Genomic DNA, 15,393 nt, shown 5'->3' on the forward strand with positions numbered 1-15,393 from the left:
AGTTCACAATCAACAAAGGATTAATAGTCATAATATGTAAAGTCAATAAGATAAACAATCTCTGTAAGTCAATAAGAAAAACAAAGCAAAATGAAAGCCTAGTAGAGAAATGAACAAAGGACATGAGTCGGCGTTTCATTTTTGGAACGTGAAACCTAAATGGTCAAGAAACATGTGAAAACATAAACTTAGGCACGTTAAAAGTTGTAAAGAGTATATCTGAGCAGAAAGCAATTCATGAATCGGGCAGTGCCAGATGGTAAGCAGGTGGGCTCCTGTGAGGGGATTCAAGGGTAAGACTTCTTTCTATAAGGTGTTCCTGGAGGCAAGACAGAGAAAAGATTTGATTGGTTAAGGAAGGGCAGTCCCTCGTTTGGTCAGTCTGCAGTTCCTCATTGATTAAGCTAAGTGGCATTTTGCTGCTCATATTGAATTGGTTTGCTTTTTGTTGTTGTTTTTGTAGAGACGGGGTTTCGGCATGTTACCTAGGCTGGTCTCCAACTCCTGGCTTAAGCGATCCTCCCGCCTCACCCTCCCTAAGTGCTGGGATTACAGGCATGAGCCACCGTGCCCGGCCTTTATTCTTTCTCTTTTTTTTTTTTTAAGTTGGGTTTTGATTTGTTTACATAGGAACTCAAGCTATTAGAGCTGTCTCAGCCTAATGGCCTTCCAAGTAATTATTTTAACACATGTTAAATTAATAATGGATAAATTAAATTAAGACCACAATGAAATACCATTTTATATCTGCTAGATTGTTGAAAATTAAGAAGTCTTGGTAAGTATACAAAGCAATAGGTGCTCTCATCTCCTGGTGTGTAACATAAATTAATATAACCCCTTTGGAAAACAAATGGTCATTATGTGTAAGGCTGAATGTGCTTATACCATGTAGACCAGCAGTTCTCCTCTTAGGTATGTTATTAAGGAAACTGTTATACACATGCCTCAGTAAAAATGTGTGGAATGTTCAGAGCACATGGTTGATCATACAAAAAACTATTGCCAGGTGTGGTGGCTCATACCTCTAATCCAAGCACTTTGGGAGCTGAGGCAGGAAGATCACTTGAGCCTGGGAGGTTGAGGCTGTAGTGAGCTGAGATTGCACCACTGCACTCCAGCTTGGGTGACAGAGACCCTGTCTCACACACACACACAGAAGGAAACAATCCAAATGTCTACTGCAAGAAAATGAGAAAACAATGGTATATATACCAATAGAATATGATGTAGCAGTAAAAAAAAAATAAAGTATAGCTACATGTAAAACCATGGATGAATGTTAAAAACATTAAGGTTGGATGGAAAAATGAAGCTGTGGAAGCTGCATATTGATTGATAACACTATTTTGAAGCTCAAGAATGAAATAAATCAATATATCATTTAGCACCACATATTTATGTGGTATAACTACTTTGAAGAGTCCCCAAATAATAAACAAAATTCAAGATAAAGGCCATGTACAGTTGAGAGATGGGGAGAAGCACAGAAGTAGATCAAAAGGTATTTATTAATATTCTAGTTATTAGGTGGATAGTGGCTCCATGGGTATTTGTTCTTATTATGCTTTGAAATTTATACTTCATATATTCTTTCATATATATATATATCAAACAATAAATAATATTTTCAAGCAAAATTTATTGTAAGGAGAGAGGCTGGAATTCAGTATAGGGAAACTTTCCTTAAAAAAGAAAAGTTTGTCAGAAGTTAGAATGACCTGCCCTGGAAGGTCATGAACTCCAGTCCCTAGAAGAGTCAAAGTAGAAGTAGAAAGTTTATGTTGGAAATAGCTGGGAGTGAAGGATGGTGTGTGTGTATGTGTGTGTGTGTGTGTGTGTGTTTGTGTGTGTGTGTGTGATGGTCCAGTGGGAGTGGGAGGCTGAACTAAACCTCTAAGTTCTGTTGCAATTCCAACTCCACCCTACCATGTTTCTTCTGCCTTTCTGAATCTTAGTGTATTTCTGACTAGTTGCAGATCAAATTATAGGAAGAAAGTTGAGGTCTAAACTATGCGTTAAACAAGGGTTTAAGCCATATGTTACTGCTAATTTCCTTTTTCCTGTGCCTATCAATATTTGTATTTTCACATGGCTTCACTAGACTACTTTAGTTAGCTATGGATTTGTGAAATACCCAGAGAAATTGGCCAAGAGGATAAATGTTAAAGTTGACACTGCAGCCAGAGCTAAATTTAATATAGTGGTTGGTTTTCTTTTGATGCCTTTAGTATTAAAAAAAGAAAAAAATCTGTATATGTAATGGTTGGTGGGGGTGCAGAAGACACTGCTATGGTATAAAATACGAACTTTTCTTAATGACATAGAATCCTTTTTTGAGGGGCTGCTAAAATAATTATTTTTAAAATAGTAAAATGTTAATAACTTATGATGCTTTAGATACCCTGCTTTACACATTAAGAAGACCTTACTTTAGAAAAATGGAAAACCAGGACGCCCTGGTCTGCATATCTGAGAGCGTTCCAGAGCCGATCGTGGAATGGGTGCTCTGCGATTCACAGGGGGAAAGGTATGATACATCCCTAGTAGCTGCTATTCTCATCATTTCCTTTTGGCTTTTTTCTAATGTAGTTGACATCAAGCTGTATGTAAAATTTAATTTATGCTCATTTAAACAGGAAACTTTGGCTTCTTTTTTTTTTTTTTTTTTTTTTGAGGCAGAGTCTCGGTCTGTCGCCGGGACTGGAGTGCAGTGGCCGGATCTCAGCTCACTGCAAGCTCCGCCTCCCGGGTTCACGCCATTCTCCTGCCTCAGCCTCCCGAGTAGCTGGGACTACAGGCGCCCGCCACCTCGCCCGGCTCGTTTTTGTATTTTTAGTAGAGACGGGGTTTCACCGTGTTAGCCAGGATGGTCTCGATCTCCTGACCTCGTGATCCGCCCATCTCGGCCTCCCAAAGTGCTGGGATTACAGGCTTGAGCCACCGCGCCCGGCCAACTTTGGCTTCTTAAAGTTAAAAAATGACCAGTATAGGGCCTGGTGAAGTGGCTCACGCCTGTAATCCCAGCATTTCGGGAGGCCAGGGGGGCAGATCACTTGAGGTCAGGAGTTTGACACCAGCCTGGCCAACATGGTGAAACCCCATCTCTACTAAAAATACAAAAAATTAACCGGGTATGGTGGCAGACGCCTATAATACCAGCTACTCTGGAGGCTGAGGCAGGAAAATCTCTTGAACCTGGGAGGCAGAGGTTGCAGTGAACCAAGATCACGCCATTGCACTCCAGCCTGGGCAACCAGAGCAAAACTCCGTCTCCAAAAAAAAAAAAAAATTAAATAAATAAAATAAAATAAATAAATAATACAGAATGGCCAGTGTACAGGGAGGACAAGGATTTTTTTGGTAAGGGGCTTTTTGGAGCCCCTCAAATCAACTGCAGGACCCTTCCTGGGCATCACGGTACACAAGTAAAAGTCCCTCTACATTCCAGGATTGTTGGCTCCCTGGGCATCTGGTTGGGGCAAAAAGAAAGACACTGATTTTAAAGTACAATTCTCTTATACGTACGAAATTCTAGGCTGGGCACGGTGGCTCACGCCTGTAATCCCAGCACTTTGGGAGGCCGAGGCCGGAGGATCATGAGGTCAGGAGATCCAGACCATCCTGGCTAACACGGTGAAACCCCATCTCTACTAAAAATTCCAAAAAAATTAGCCGGGCGTGGTGGCATGCGCCTGTAGTCCCAGCTACTCAGGAGGCTGAGTCAGGAGAATGGCGTGAACCCGGGAGGCAGAGCTTGCAGTGAGCTGAGATCGCACCACTGCACTCCAGCCTGGGTGACAGAGCGAGACTCCGTCTCAAAAAAAAAAAAAAAAAAAGGAAAAGGAAATTCTAGGTCAGGTGCAGTGGCTTAGCCTGTAATCCCAGCACTTTGGGAGGCCAAGGCAGGCAGATCACCTGAGGTTGGGAGTTCAAGACCAGCCTGACCAACATGGTGAAACTCCGTCTTTACTAAAAATACAAAAATTAGCCAGGCATGGTGGTAGGCGTCTGTAATCCCAGCTACTCAAGAGGCCGAGGAAGGAGAATCGCTTGAACCTGGGAGGCGGAGGTTGCAGTGACCCGAGATCGCGCCGTTGTACTCCAGCCTGGGTGACAGAGCGAGACTCCATCTCAAAAAAAAAAAAGAAAAGAAAAATTCCTTGTGACTAAATGTTCAATTTGTGATTGTCCTGTTTGTTCTGGAAAGGCAGTCTAATATGATTGTTTAAAGATATAGAATCTAGAGCCAGATAGCCTGGTTTTGAACCCTAGTTTGTTTAGCAGCTGTGTGGCCTTGGACAAGTTACTTAACCTCTCTGTGCCTCATCAGAAGAATAGGGATGACAACAAGTACTTACAGGATTGCTATGATGAGTAAATGAATTGATACATGTAAAGCACATAAAACAGTGCCTAGCCGTTAGTAAGTATGGTATAAATGTTTATGTAGTTTTTCATATATGCCAAAGCTAAGTTCTCACAAAGTAAAAATTCTTACAGTTTGAACTAATTAAAATTTACTAAACAACTTTTTTTTTTTCTTTTTAAATGGGACCAAATAGAAGGAGAAAAAGTACCAAATACTTTGTTCCAAAGTGGTACAAAAGTTCGCTTTCTGCTGAGGCAGGGAGAGGAGTTTTGTTCTGTTGAATACTTGGGAGTCTTGGCGGATTTCCCTTGCAGGTGACACCTTGGCCCTCCTCTGTTCCTGCGGGAACTCGGGTGACCTTTGAAACTTTAGCTTCCCCATCCCTTACTGTGTCCCCTTCAGTGCTGTGAAGAAAAGGATGCTTACCTTGCTGAACTTCATGAAAGCCCAATCATGCTTTTTCTCTTCTCTCTTTCTTCTCTTTTTTTCCTTTATCTTCTTTCTCATTTTTTTCCTTTCTTTCCCTGTCTTTAAACAGCAGCAACAAAGAGATCACCAAACATGAACAATTTTAAACTGTTTTATTATGTAATTCTCCTTAGTGTTATTCTAATTCATTGAGATAATGAGTAACTAGCTAACTCCCTTATGAGCTCTCAGTTGAAACCATAGATTTGGGCTTGTTTACCTTTTGACCTTTTGCTTACCATTTGACCCTTAAAACTGGCTCTAGAACTTTGTTCTCCTCTTGAGCATTCATTTGTAATTTTAGAACTTGTTTGGCCAAATGGTACTTATTTTCTAATTGCAGTTGTAAAGAAGAAAGTCCAGCTGTTGTTAAAAAGGAGGAGAAAGTGCTTCATGAATTATTTGGGACGGACATAAGGTGCTGTGCCAGAAATGAACTGGGCAGGGAATGCACCAGGCTGTTCACAATAGGTAACTCTGTAATATCATGTACTTTCATTTTCAGTGACTATTTCTTAGCAACGATCAGGGACTAACAGTAACTGCGTAGGTGATCATTCAACTTCGGAAATCCTGTCATTCCTTTAGGCCCCAGTAAATGCAATATTATGGATTCTGTAAATGCTGATTTCTTCATAAAAGAGGAGAGTCAGTCTCTAAAAACTTCTTTTATTAATGTGGTTAGTAATATTTGAGATGATGCTAAAGTCTTTGTTCAGAATGTTCAGGATATCCTTTGTGATAAGGCAATAATCACTTTATTTTTTCTCACTTGGGATGTTTTCATCTCCTAGATCTAAATCAAACTCCTCAGACCACATTGCCACAATTATTTCTTAAAGTGGGGGAACCCTTATGGATAAGGTGCAAAGCTGTTCATGTGAACCATGGATTCGGGCTCACCTGGGAATTAGAAAACAAAGCACTCGAGGAGGTAATAGGACAAGTTTGTATTCTGAAAATGCAGGAACAATTAACCAACAGTCCGGATTGAAAACATTAAATGCAAACTCTGTTTTATTAAAACCTAGGGCAGCTACTTTGAGATGAGTACCTATTCAACAAACAGAACTATGATACGGATTCTGTTTGCTTTTGTATCATCAGTGGCAAGAAATGACACCGGATACTACACTTGTTCCTCTTCAAAGCATCCCAGTCAATCCGCTTTGGTTACCATCGTAGGTAATGCAGGCTGCTCACACAATCTTTATTCCTATTTTTAGTTGCTTTAGTGTGGAATGTGAGGTATGCGGTACAAATTCTGATTTCAATATAATGCTACTATCAAACACTAAGAAAGAAACTGAGTTAGAATAGCTTTGCAAAGATAATCTGCCCACCCTCTTCCTTTTCCCGTGAAACCAGGTCTACTTGAGTGCCACTGTGTTTGCACATAACACTTTGTAATATGACCATCTGTTTGTGTACTTTTATCCCCCAGTAGACTGTAAGTTTCCTAAGGACAAGGACAATTCATTCTATTCTTGTAGTTCCAGAACCTGACACAGAGCCGGACACAAAATAGAATATAAATACTGGTTCTAAGAACCAACTAGCCTCACTGTTAGGGCAGTGAGCACTGAGAGACAGTACAAGCCCTTAGATGCCCTGAAATTTTGGTGGGGTATGTAGGATCTGAAAATAACCACAATTCAATAATCTCAGATTAGGGTACAGCGTTCAGCCATAATGAAAATGCTAAGAAACACAGTGATGCTCTTAGCAGATTAATAAGGAAGTGTTCCATAAGGCAACCTCGTGAATATTGCTAGCCAGATTGCTCTTTTATTTGTGCCTTGAGTTTATTTTACTCTCTCTCATCAACGAGAGAGTGGTGCTGGCTGAGAGCAGGGGCTTCCAGACTCTAAGGAGACCCCTAGTGTGCACACGGGAGTGGGGGATCCTTTCAACCTTTGGAAATTGTCTGCAAAATCTGTAGGTTTATTTATACATTTCTCTGGGAAGACAGTCAGTTATCTACATCCCATTCTTTTTGTTTCCTTCTTTCTTTTTTTAAACATTTCTTAACTTCAAAAGATGATGAGCTCAGGCTTAGAACTAGGGATAGGACTCCTGGGTTTTCACTCGGATTAGCCAACCTGACCTGCAGCATGCCAACACCTGAGTTTTCCTGTGTTAAACTGATGAATACAAGTTTATTTTATCTTCTCAATACGTTTCCATAGGAATATTATTAACTAACTCATAAATGCCTATTTTTTCTTACAGAAAAGGGATTTATAAATGCTACCAATTCAAGTGAAGATTATGAAATTGACCAATATGAAGAGTTTTGTTTTTCCGTCAGGTTTAAAGCCTACCCACAAATCAGATGTACATGGACCTTCTCTCGAAAATCGTTTCCTTGTGAGCAAAAGGGTCTCGATGACGGATACAGGTGAGACCACAAAGGACTCTTAAGATATCGTTTTTAGCATAATTCTCCTTGCTTGTTGCCCTTGAGAAGGACAGTTTTATACTTATGGGAGCAAATTCACTTATTATGAGTTTAACTATTATTGAGTTGAAATCGGAGATGAGAAAACATAAGCAGATGTGAGGATACAGTAGCAGTCTCACCATTGCTTTAGATAATATAACCTGCTGCATGAAAACAGAAAGAACCGTATTAGTCTGGTCTAGTTTGAGTCTGGTTCTCTGGCATTTTCTGAGTCACAAGGTAGTTACTTCCTGTTTGAGAGTGCGGTGTACAGTACACTGAGTCTCCCCTAAAACATTTGCAGATGATTGAGGAAGTAAAACTCCTTAAAAACAGAAAAACATTACTCATAGGTGTATTGATTTAAATTTTCAGAAAATACATGCAGAAATAGCCCAATAATAAGAGCTGAAGGAAAATGTTGTTTTCCTCGGGATTTGTATGAGAAACTATGCAAGATTCTTTTTTTAGGAAAAACAATTTTTCTTTTCTTTTTCTTTCTTTCTTTTTTTTTTTTTTGAGATGAGGTCTCACTCTGTCACCCAGGCTGTAGTGCATTGGTGCAATCTTGGCTCACTGCAACCTCCACCTCCCAGGCTCAAGTGATCCTCCCACCTCAGCCTCCCAAGTAGCTGGGACCACAGGTGCACACCACCACACCTGACTAATTTTTTGTATTTTTGATAGAGACAGGGTTTTGCCATGTTGCACAGGCTGGTCTCGGGCTCCTGAGCTCAGGAGATTCACCCTACCTGGGCCTCCCAAAGTGCTGGGATTACAGGTGTGAGCACTGCACCCCGCCGAAAGGTTCTCTTGTGGGAGGAATTCTCCATTCTTTCTTTGGAAAACAAAAAACAACCTTCCCCTATATCTTCTTTTTTTTTTTTTTTTTTGAGATGGAGTCTTGCTCTGTCACCCAGGCTGGAGTGCAGTGGCCGGATCTCAGCTCACTGCAAGCTCCGCCTCCCAGGTTTACGCCATTCTCCTGCCTCAGCCTCCTGAGTATCTGGGACTACAGGTGCCCGCCACCACACCTGGCTAGTTTTTTTTGTATTTTTTTAGTAGAGACGGGGTTTCACCGTTTTAGCTAGGATGGTCTCGATCTCCTGACCTCGTGATCCGCCCATCTTGGCCTCCCAAAGTGCTGGGATTACGGGCTTGAGCCACTGCGCCCGGCCCCCCTATATCTTCTATAGTTATGACATCTCTTGTCTCTTTAAACTAATGCTATGGAACATGGTTTTGGACTAGACTATGAGAGACTGAGACACACATGTTATCTTTCAAACAAGTCAATGGACTAGAATAAATCATCCTTTCTCAGCATGTGGTCTGTTGAACAACTATATAAGAATCATCTGAGAAAATGCTCAAAATGTGGATTCCTGACTCCCATTCCAGACATGCTGACTCAAAATTGGGGCAAAACGCTCAGACTCTGCTTTTTTAATGAGAACCTTTGGTGATTCCTACCACAGGTAGGAATCTGTGCTGTCCTGTACAGTAGCCACCAACCACATGTGGATATTGAGAGCTTGAAATGTGTCTGGTCCAAATTGAGATGTACTCTAATTGTAAAATACACACTAGATTTTGAAGACTTAGTATGAAAAAAATGTAAAATATATTATTAATAATTTTTATATTGGCTATAAAATATAAATTTTATTTTATATTTTATAAAATAAATTTTATTTTTTAATAAATAAAATGGGTCACACCTGTAATCCCAGCACTTTATGAGGCCAAGGTGGGTGGATCGCTTGAGCCTAGGAGTTTGAGACCAGCCTGGGTAACATGGCAAAATTCCATCTCCACAAAAAATACAAAAATGAGTTGAGTGTGGTGGTGTACACCTTTAGTCCCAGCTACTTGGGAGGCTGAGGTTGGAGGATTGATTGAGTTCAGGTGATCAAGGCTGCAGTAGCCATGATCACACCACCACACTCCAGCCTGGATGACAGAGCGAAACCCTGCCTCGAAAAGAAAAAAATAATAATAAAATTAAAACAATTTTTATGTTGATTATATATTAAAATCATAGTATTTTGGATATATTGCACTCAATGAAATCTATTATTCAACTTAATTTCACCTGCTTCCTTTTACTTTATATAGCCAACAGAATTTATAAATGATATGCAAGGCTTGCAGTCATGACTGACATTGTATTTCATTGGCTAGCACTGTTCCAGATGAAGAGTAGGAGTTCTTTTCATCTTGGTTCTGCTACGTGTTTGTTTCATGATTATTGTGCTACTCTTTATACCTAAAAGGAATTTGTACTAAAAGTCCCTTGTTGGGACTTTTAGAATCTCAGTGCAGGGTTTGCATGGAGTTGTCTGCTGTCTGTTACTGAAACCCCCAATGTTCAGAGCATTCATTTTTAAGGTAATTAAGAATGCAGACTGGTCTGGGAGTTGACTGAAACGCACTCCCCCAAACTCAGGGGTTGTCAACAGTGGCACTGCTGACATGTTGAGCTGGATAATTCTTTGTTGTGGAGGACTGTCCTGTGCGTTGTAGGATACTTTTCAGCGTCCCTGGCCTCCTCTCACTGGATGCCAGGAGCACGTTCCCCTTTCCCAGTGTGACAACCAAAAATATCTCCAGACACTGCCAAATTGAGAAAAATAACCCCTGGCAATTTTTTTTGAGAACCATTGCCTTAGAGGCATCACCCCACAGTCGTCATAAGCTCTTATTCAGAAACATCAAGCTTTTTTTTTTTTTTTGAGACAGAGTCTCACTCTGTCACCTAGACTGAAGTGCAGTGGCACGATCTTGGCTCACCAAAAGCTCCTGGGTTCAAGCAATTCTCCTGCCTCAGCCTCCCGAGTAGCTGGGATTATAGGTGCACGCCACCATGCCCAGCTAATTTTTTGTATTTTAAATAGAGACGGGTTTCTTCATGTTGGCCAGGCTGGTCTTGAACTCCTGACCTCAAGTGATCCAACTGCCTTGGCCTCCCAAAGTGCTGGGATTACAGATGTGAGCCACCGCGCCTGGCCCATCAAGCTTTTAAATGTGGAAGGTTGGGGATTCAGCCCCTCTCTACCCTAGTTGACTTGATTACCACTTGGCTTGTGTTCACAAGGAAATCAGTATATGACTGTCCCCTCTCTCCTTTGTATCCTATCCCCATGTTAGATAAGCTCTTAGCGTTATGGGAATCTCTTCTGAACCTGATTCAAAGAGATAAGAGGTCAATTCAATTTAGTTCAACAAATGTGACTTTAATATCCTCTTGATGGGTGTGATGCTGTGAAGGGCTGCCAGAGTGAGTGAGGTAGTGTTGCTTTCCCTCTCCCCCCAGAATGTACACAGATTGCCACTGTGCTGGTGATATCTGGTATAACCTTTTGAGATTTTACAGAATCGCCAGTTGGGGACCGTGTCACTGACATATGGGTCATGGGCCAGTGGGCTGCTTCCTGTAGCTTCATTCCGTGGCCACAATCCATACCCATGACCCCAGGTTGTTATCCTATAGAGGCAGCCAAATGAATGAATTAGGGGAGATCCTGACTCCTATAGCGTTTTGTACCTCACTCATTCCTACTTATCTGGTAACAGAGTTACCTCCTTGTATGTTGCATCTCACCAGGGAGTTTATCAACCCTAAGATTAGGTGTGCTGCCATATTTCTCTATCTTTGGACTATGCCTCGTTCAGTAAGTGTGTGTTTAATATATGAATGAATGCATCATCAGATCTGGAATGGAGTTCACAGCGCAGTCTGGGCCAAAGATGAGTCAACAGCATCCTCTTCACTTCAAGGACCACACACGTGGTTCTTAGCACAACACCTAATACTCAGTGTTTATTGTATTGAAAAGTTCTTGAAGAGCTACAGTGTTTGTGCTAATAATGTGCATTGTTGGTAATAATAATGTACCAGGTGTTGTGGGCCACTGACGACGCACAGCACAGGAAAGATGGGCCCTCCTTCTTCATGAAAAAACGTGCTCAAAATACTGAACGAGAAATGAACAACACAAAATTTGAACACGCCTCTGAGTGCTCTAAATGTCTTTTTCTTTCCACACGAGGCTCTATGTTGAGATGGGGATGGCAGACTAGATTACAGGCAGGGGTCATTTACACTTTTCTTTCTTTTCGCTTTTTTTTTTTGGACTAAGTCTCACTCTGTCGCCCAGGCTGGAGTGTGGTGGCGTGATCTTGGCTCACTGCAACCTCTGTCTCCCGGGTTCAAGTGATTCTCCTGCCTCAGCCTCCCTAGTAGCTGAGATTACAGGCATGATCCACCCTGCCCAGTGAATTTTTTTGTATTTTTAGTAGAGATGGGGTTTCGCCATGTTGGCCAGGCTGGTCTTGAACTCCTGACCTCAAATGATATGCCCACCTTGGCCTCCCAAAGTGCTGGGATTACAGGTGTGAACCAGCATGCCCGGCCCTTCTTTTTGCTTTTTTTTTGAGACGGAGTCTTGCTCTGTCGCCCAGGCTAGAATGCAGTGGCTCAATCTTGGCTCACTGAAAGCTCCGCCTTCTAGGTTTAAGTGATTCTCCTGCCTCAGCCTCTTGAGTAGCTGGGATTACAGGCATGCGCTACCCTGCCTGGCTAATTGTTGTATTTTGAGTAGAGACGGGGTTTCACCATGTTGGCCAGGCTGGTCTCGAACTCCTGACCTCGTGATCCACCCGCCTTGGCCTTGCAAAGTGCTGGGATTACGGCCATGAGCCACCTTGCCTGGCTTCTTTTTGCTTTTCAGAGTCAGGGTCTCGCTGTGTTGCCCAGGTTGGATTCTAACTCCTGGGCTCAAGTGATCCTCCTGCCTTAGCCTCCTGAGTAGCTGCAACTTGGTGTGTGGCACTGCACCCATCTTTCCTTTTGACTTTTTATTATAGAAAGTTTCAAATTTACTAATAAGTTGAAATAATAGTGCATGAGCATTCTTTACCTACCACCTAGATTCAACAATTTAATTGAGCCGAATTTGGTTTGTGAAGTACAGTATTTTAGTCATGTATCAAGATTTCATAGGCAAAGTGATACAACGTTAAAAAAATCTGTAACCGAAAGGGCCCTGTAATAACAGTACCCCTGAAAAAACTTTGGTGTGGTCATGGTATGTGCACCAGAAATCTCTCGGCTTCCCCACTTTCATGGCTTCATTTCTCCAATTTACTTCCTCAAATACGACGCCAAAGTTTACTAGGGCTTGCCTTTATATGTTTACATTTTATTAAATTATAACTTTCTAGCCGTGCTGGTGTCCTGGTCCTGATAAAGGTTTCCAGGATATTTCACCCATTCGTTTGTATAATTTCGTATCTCTACAGACTTAATTACAAATACCAAATCTACCTTAGCTTTCTCCGATTTCATGGGAAAAAAAAGAAATGGGACTGTTGAAATTACTTAGTAACCTCTTCTGAAACCTTCTCCTTAGCGTTGCCTAAGCCTGATGTTTTCCTTGTTCCTGAAATATTTAATTTTCCAACTCTGTGAATCTAAGTTTTGCCCACAGTAGGCACTAACCGAGTGCTTACGGGCTAAACAGCTGTGTGGTGGTCGTTTGGGTTCTGGGTGGTGAGCCAGGGTCCTGCTCAGAAGAACCACAAACTGAAAAGCAAGCTGTCACATGAAATGAGTGACACACAATTACGGAAGATTCTGGAGCCTGGGAGAGGAGCTTTTTTTTTTTTTTCCTGTTTTCTGAAGGAGTTGAGCCTTGAGCATAGACAGAAAGGAGGGAAAATGAGGGAAAAGTTTGAGTCTAGTGAAATACCAGCAGCTCCTACCTAAATCCCGTTCCTGTTCACTCCTGCAGTCTGAGACAGCATTCCTGGCTGCAGGTCTGCCCAAGACCCCACTCAGCTGTAAGTTATAACCATATCGTATGAAGCCATTCTGCGAGAATAAAAGATCCTTCTTTGAGTTCTTATCATGTGCAAAATCCTAGAGGTGTATTACCTCATTTAACCCTCATAATCCCATTTTATGAAATGCGGAAATTGAGGCTAAATTACTTGCCCAGTCACAGAAGGCAAAGCCAACACCCTTTATTCATTCTTTTTTTTCTGAAATTGCCTTAAAAAAAAACACCATAATTCTGCCTCCAGAGATAACATTGCAGACTTTTTCTATGTAACCACCATGATAGAAACATACAATATGGATCTTTGTATAAACATGAAATAATGTACCATTTGTAGTCTGATTTTTCACTTAAAATATATCATGAGCATCTTTCTATATTAATAAGTATGTTGTTATATCTACCTTATTGTTTTAATGGCTGCATAGTATTCCACTTTTTAGAAATTTTTATTTTAACTAACTCCTGTTGATGAGTATCAACTTTACTTTTTTTCCTTTCTCTTTCTTTGAGGTTATTTTTTTTAATTTTGTATTTTTATTTATTATTATTATTTTTTTAGATGGAGTCTCGCCCTGTCGCCCAGGCTGGAGTGCAATGGCATGATCTTAGCTCACTGCAACCTCAAACGCAAGCTTTTCTCCTGCCTTAGCCTCCTGAGTAGCTGGGATTACAGGCGCGTGCCACCGTGCCCAGCTAATTTTTTGTATCTTTAGTAGAGATGGAGTTTCACCATGTTAGCCAGGCTGGTCTTGAACTCCTGACCTCAAGTGATCCTCCTCCTTCAGCCTCCCAAAGTGCTGGGATTGCAGGCGTGAGCCATCGTTCCCAGCCAAGAAACCCCTTTTCTTAGTTGTAACCAGAACACATCATCTTAGACACCGAGATACTGTTTCACTGTAAACTCAAATGTCCTGACATCCGTCTCCTGTCAGCTGGCCATTTATAGCAAACCCCTAGGCGAAAGAGGAAGCTTTGCATCTCCCAATCAGCCTAACTGGTTAGTCCCCTTGGAATTCCCATGGGGTCAGGACACAGTTGTCATTGTAGTTGTCATTGTTTCCAGGGTTAACTGTCGTAAGCACGAGGAAAGGTAGTTTCAAGCGATCTGGATATTCAGTTTTGTGTTCCTGCTGTTTATGTGACCAATTTCCTACCTGGTGTTTGTTCAGAAGAGTGAAAAATATTTCAGGTGCTATCTCTTCTAAACTGTGGCAAACCACACTCTGTTAAGACAGCACAGAAGACTGAGGAAGAAGAACGTTTATGAAACATTTTGCTTTGGTCTGCCTCATGAGACGTAATTGTACTGGTCATTTCTTTTTCCACTGAATTGACTGGTGTCTCTGACATGGTCCCTGGTGAGCCACACTGGCTTTATTACCTCCTCTCTTCTCCTTTTTCATGGTCTTTGGCCATAGTCCAGAGAGAATCACACTTTCCCTGTTAGAAGCTCACGTCTTTCTTCTCTTGGGCCACTTCCATGCCAGCCTCTTCCACACTGCCTTCCTGAGGCTATGCCAGCCTCTTCCACACTGCCTTCCTGAGGCCATGCCAGCCTCTTCCACACTGCCTTCCTGAGGCCATGCCAGCCTCTTCCACACTGCCTTCCTGAGGTCATGCCAGCCTCTTCCACACTGCCTTCCTGAGGTCATGCCAGCCTCTTCCACACTGCCTTCCTGAGGTCATGCCAGCCTCTTCCACACTGCCTTCCTGAGGTCATGCCAGCCTCTTCCACACTGCCTTCCTGAGGCCATGCCAGCCTCTTCCACACTGCCTTCCTGAGGCCATGCCAGCCTCTTCCACACTGCCTTCCTGAGGCCATGCCAGCCTCTTCCACACTGCCTTCCTGAGGCCATGCCAGCCTCTTCCACACTGCCTTCTGAGGTCATGCCAGCCTCTTCCACACTGCCTTCCTGAGGTCATGCCAGCCTCTTCCACACTGCCTTCCTGAGGTCATGCCAGCCTCTCCACACTGCCTTCCTGAGGTCATGCCAGCCTCTTCCACACTGCCTTCCTGAGGTCATGCCAGCCTCTTCCACACTGCCTTCCTGAGGCCATGCCAGCCTCTTCCACACTGCCTTCCTGAGGTCATGCCAGCCTCTTCCACACTGCCTTCCTGAGGCCATGCCAGCCTCTTCCACACTGCCTTCCTGAGGCCATGCCAGCCTCTTCCACACTGCCTTCCTGAGGCCATGCCAGCCTCTTCCACACTGCCTTCCTGAGGCCATGCCAGCCTCTTCCACACTGCCTTCCTGAGGCCATGC

General features: G+C 42.5%; 1 protein-coding gene and 1 long non-coding RNA gene across 2 annotated transcripts in view; one reads left to right on the plus strand and one right to left on the minus strand.

Annotated features, from left to right (window-relative positions):
* FLT3 (fms related receptor tyrosine kinase 3) overlaps positions 1-15,393 on the plus strand; it is a 107,176-nt gene that overhangs the window by 51,486 nt on the left and 40,297 nt on the right. Inside the window, exons 5-9 of the mRNA XM_033236495.1 lie at positions 2,401-2,530; positions 5,184-5,311; positions 5,635-5,774; positions 5,872-6,025; positions 7,073-7,241. Coding sequence (XP_033092386.1) covers positions 2,401-2,530; positions 5,184-5,311; positions 5,635-5,774; positions 5,872-6,025; positions 7,073-7,241 — 721 coding nt within the window. The remainder of the gene's footprint in view (positions 1-2,400; positions 2,531-5,183; positions 5,312-5,634; positions 5,775-5,871; positions 6,026-7,072; positions 7,242-15,393) is intronic.
* Positions 1,660-14,057, minus strand: LOC117097964. The gene is made up of 3 exons (XR_004443116.1): positions 13,892-14,057; positions 4,799-4,900; positions 1,660-1,750 (listed from the first exon to the last, which is right to left on the minus strand). It is a non-coding gene; the product is annotated as an uncharacterized LOC117097964 (long non-coding RNA).

The sequence above is a fragment of the Trachypithecus francoisi genome, unplaced genomic scaffold, assembly GCF_009764315.1.
Source record: "Trachypithecus francoisi isolate TF-2019V2 unplaced genomic scaffold, Tfra_2.0 Contig01461, whole genome shotgun sequence".
Lineage (NCBI taxonomy): Eukaryota > Metazoa > Chordata > Mammalia > Primates > Cercopithecidae > Trachypithecus > Trachypithecus francoisi.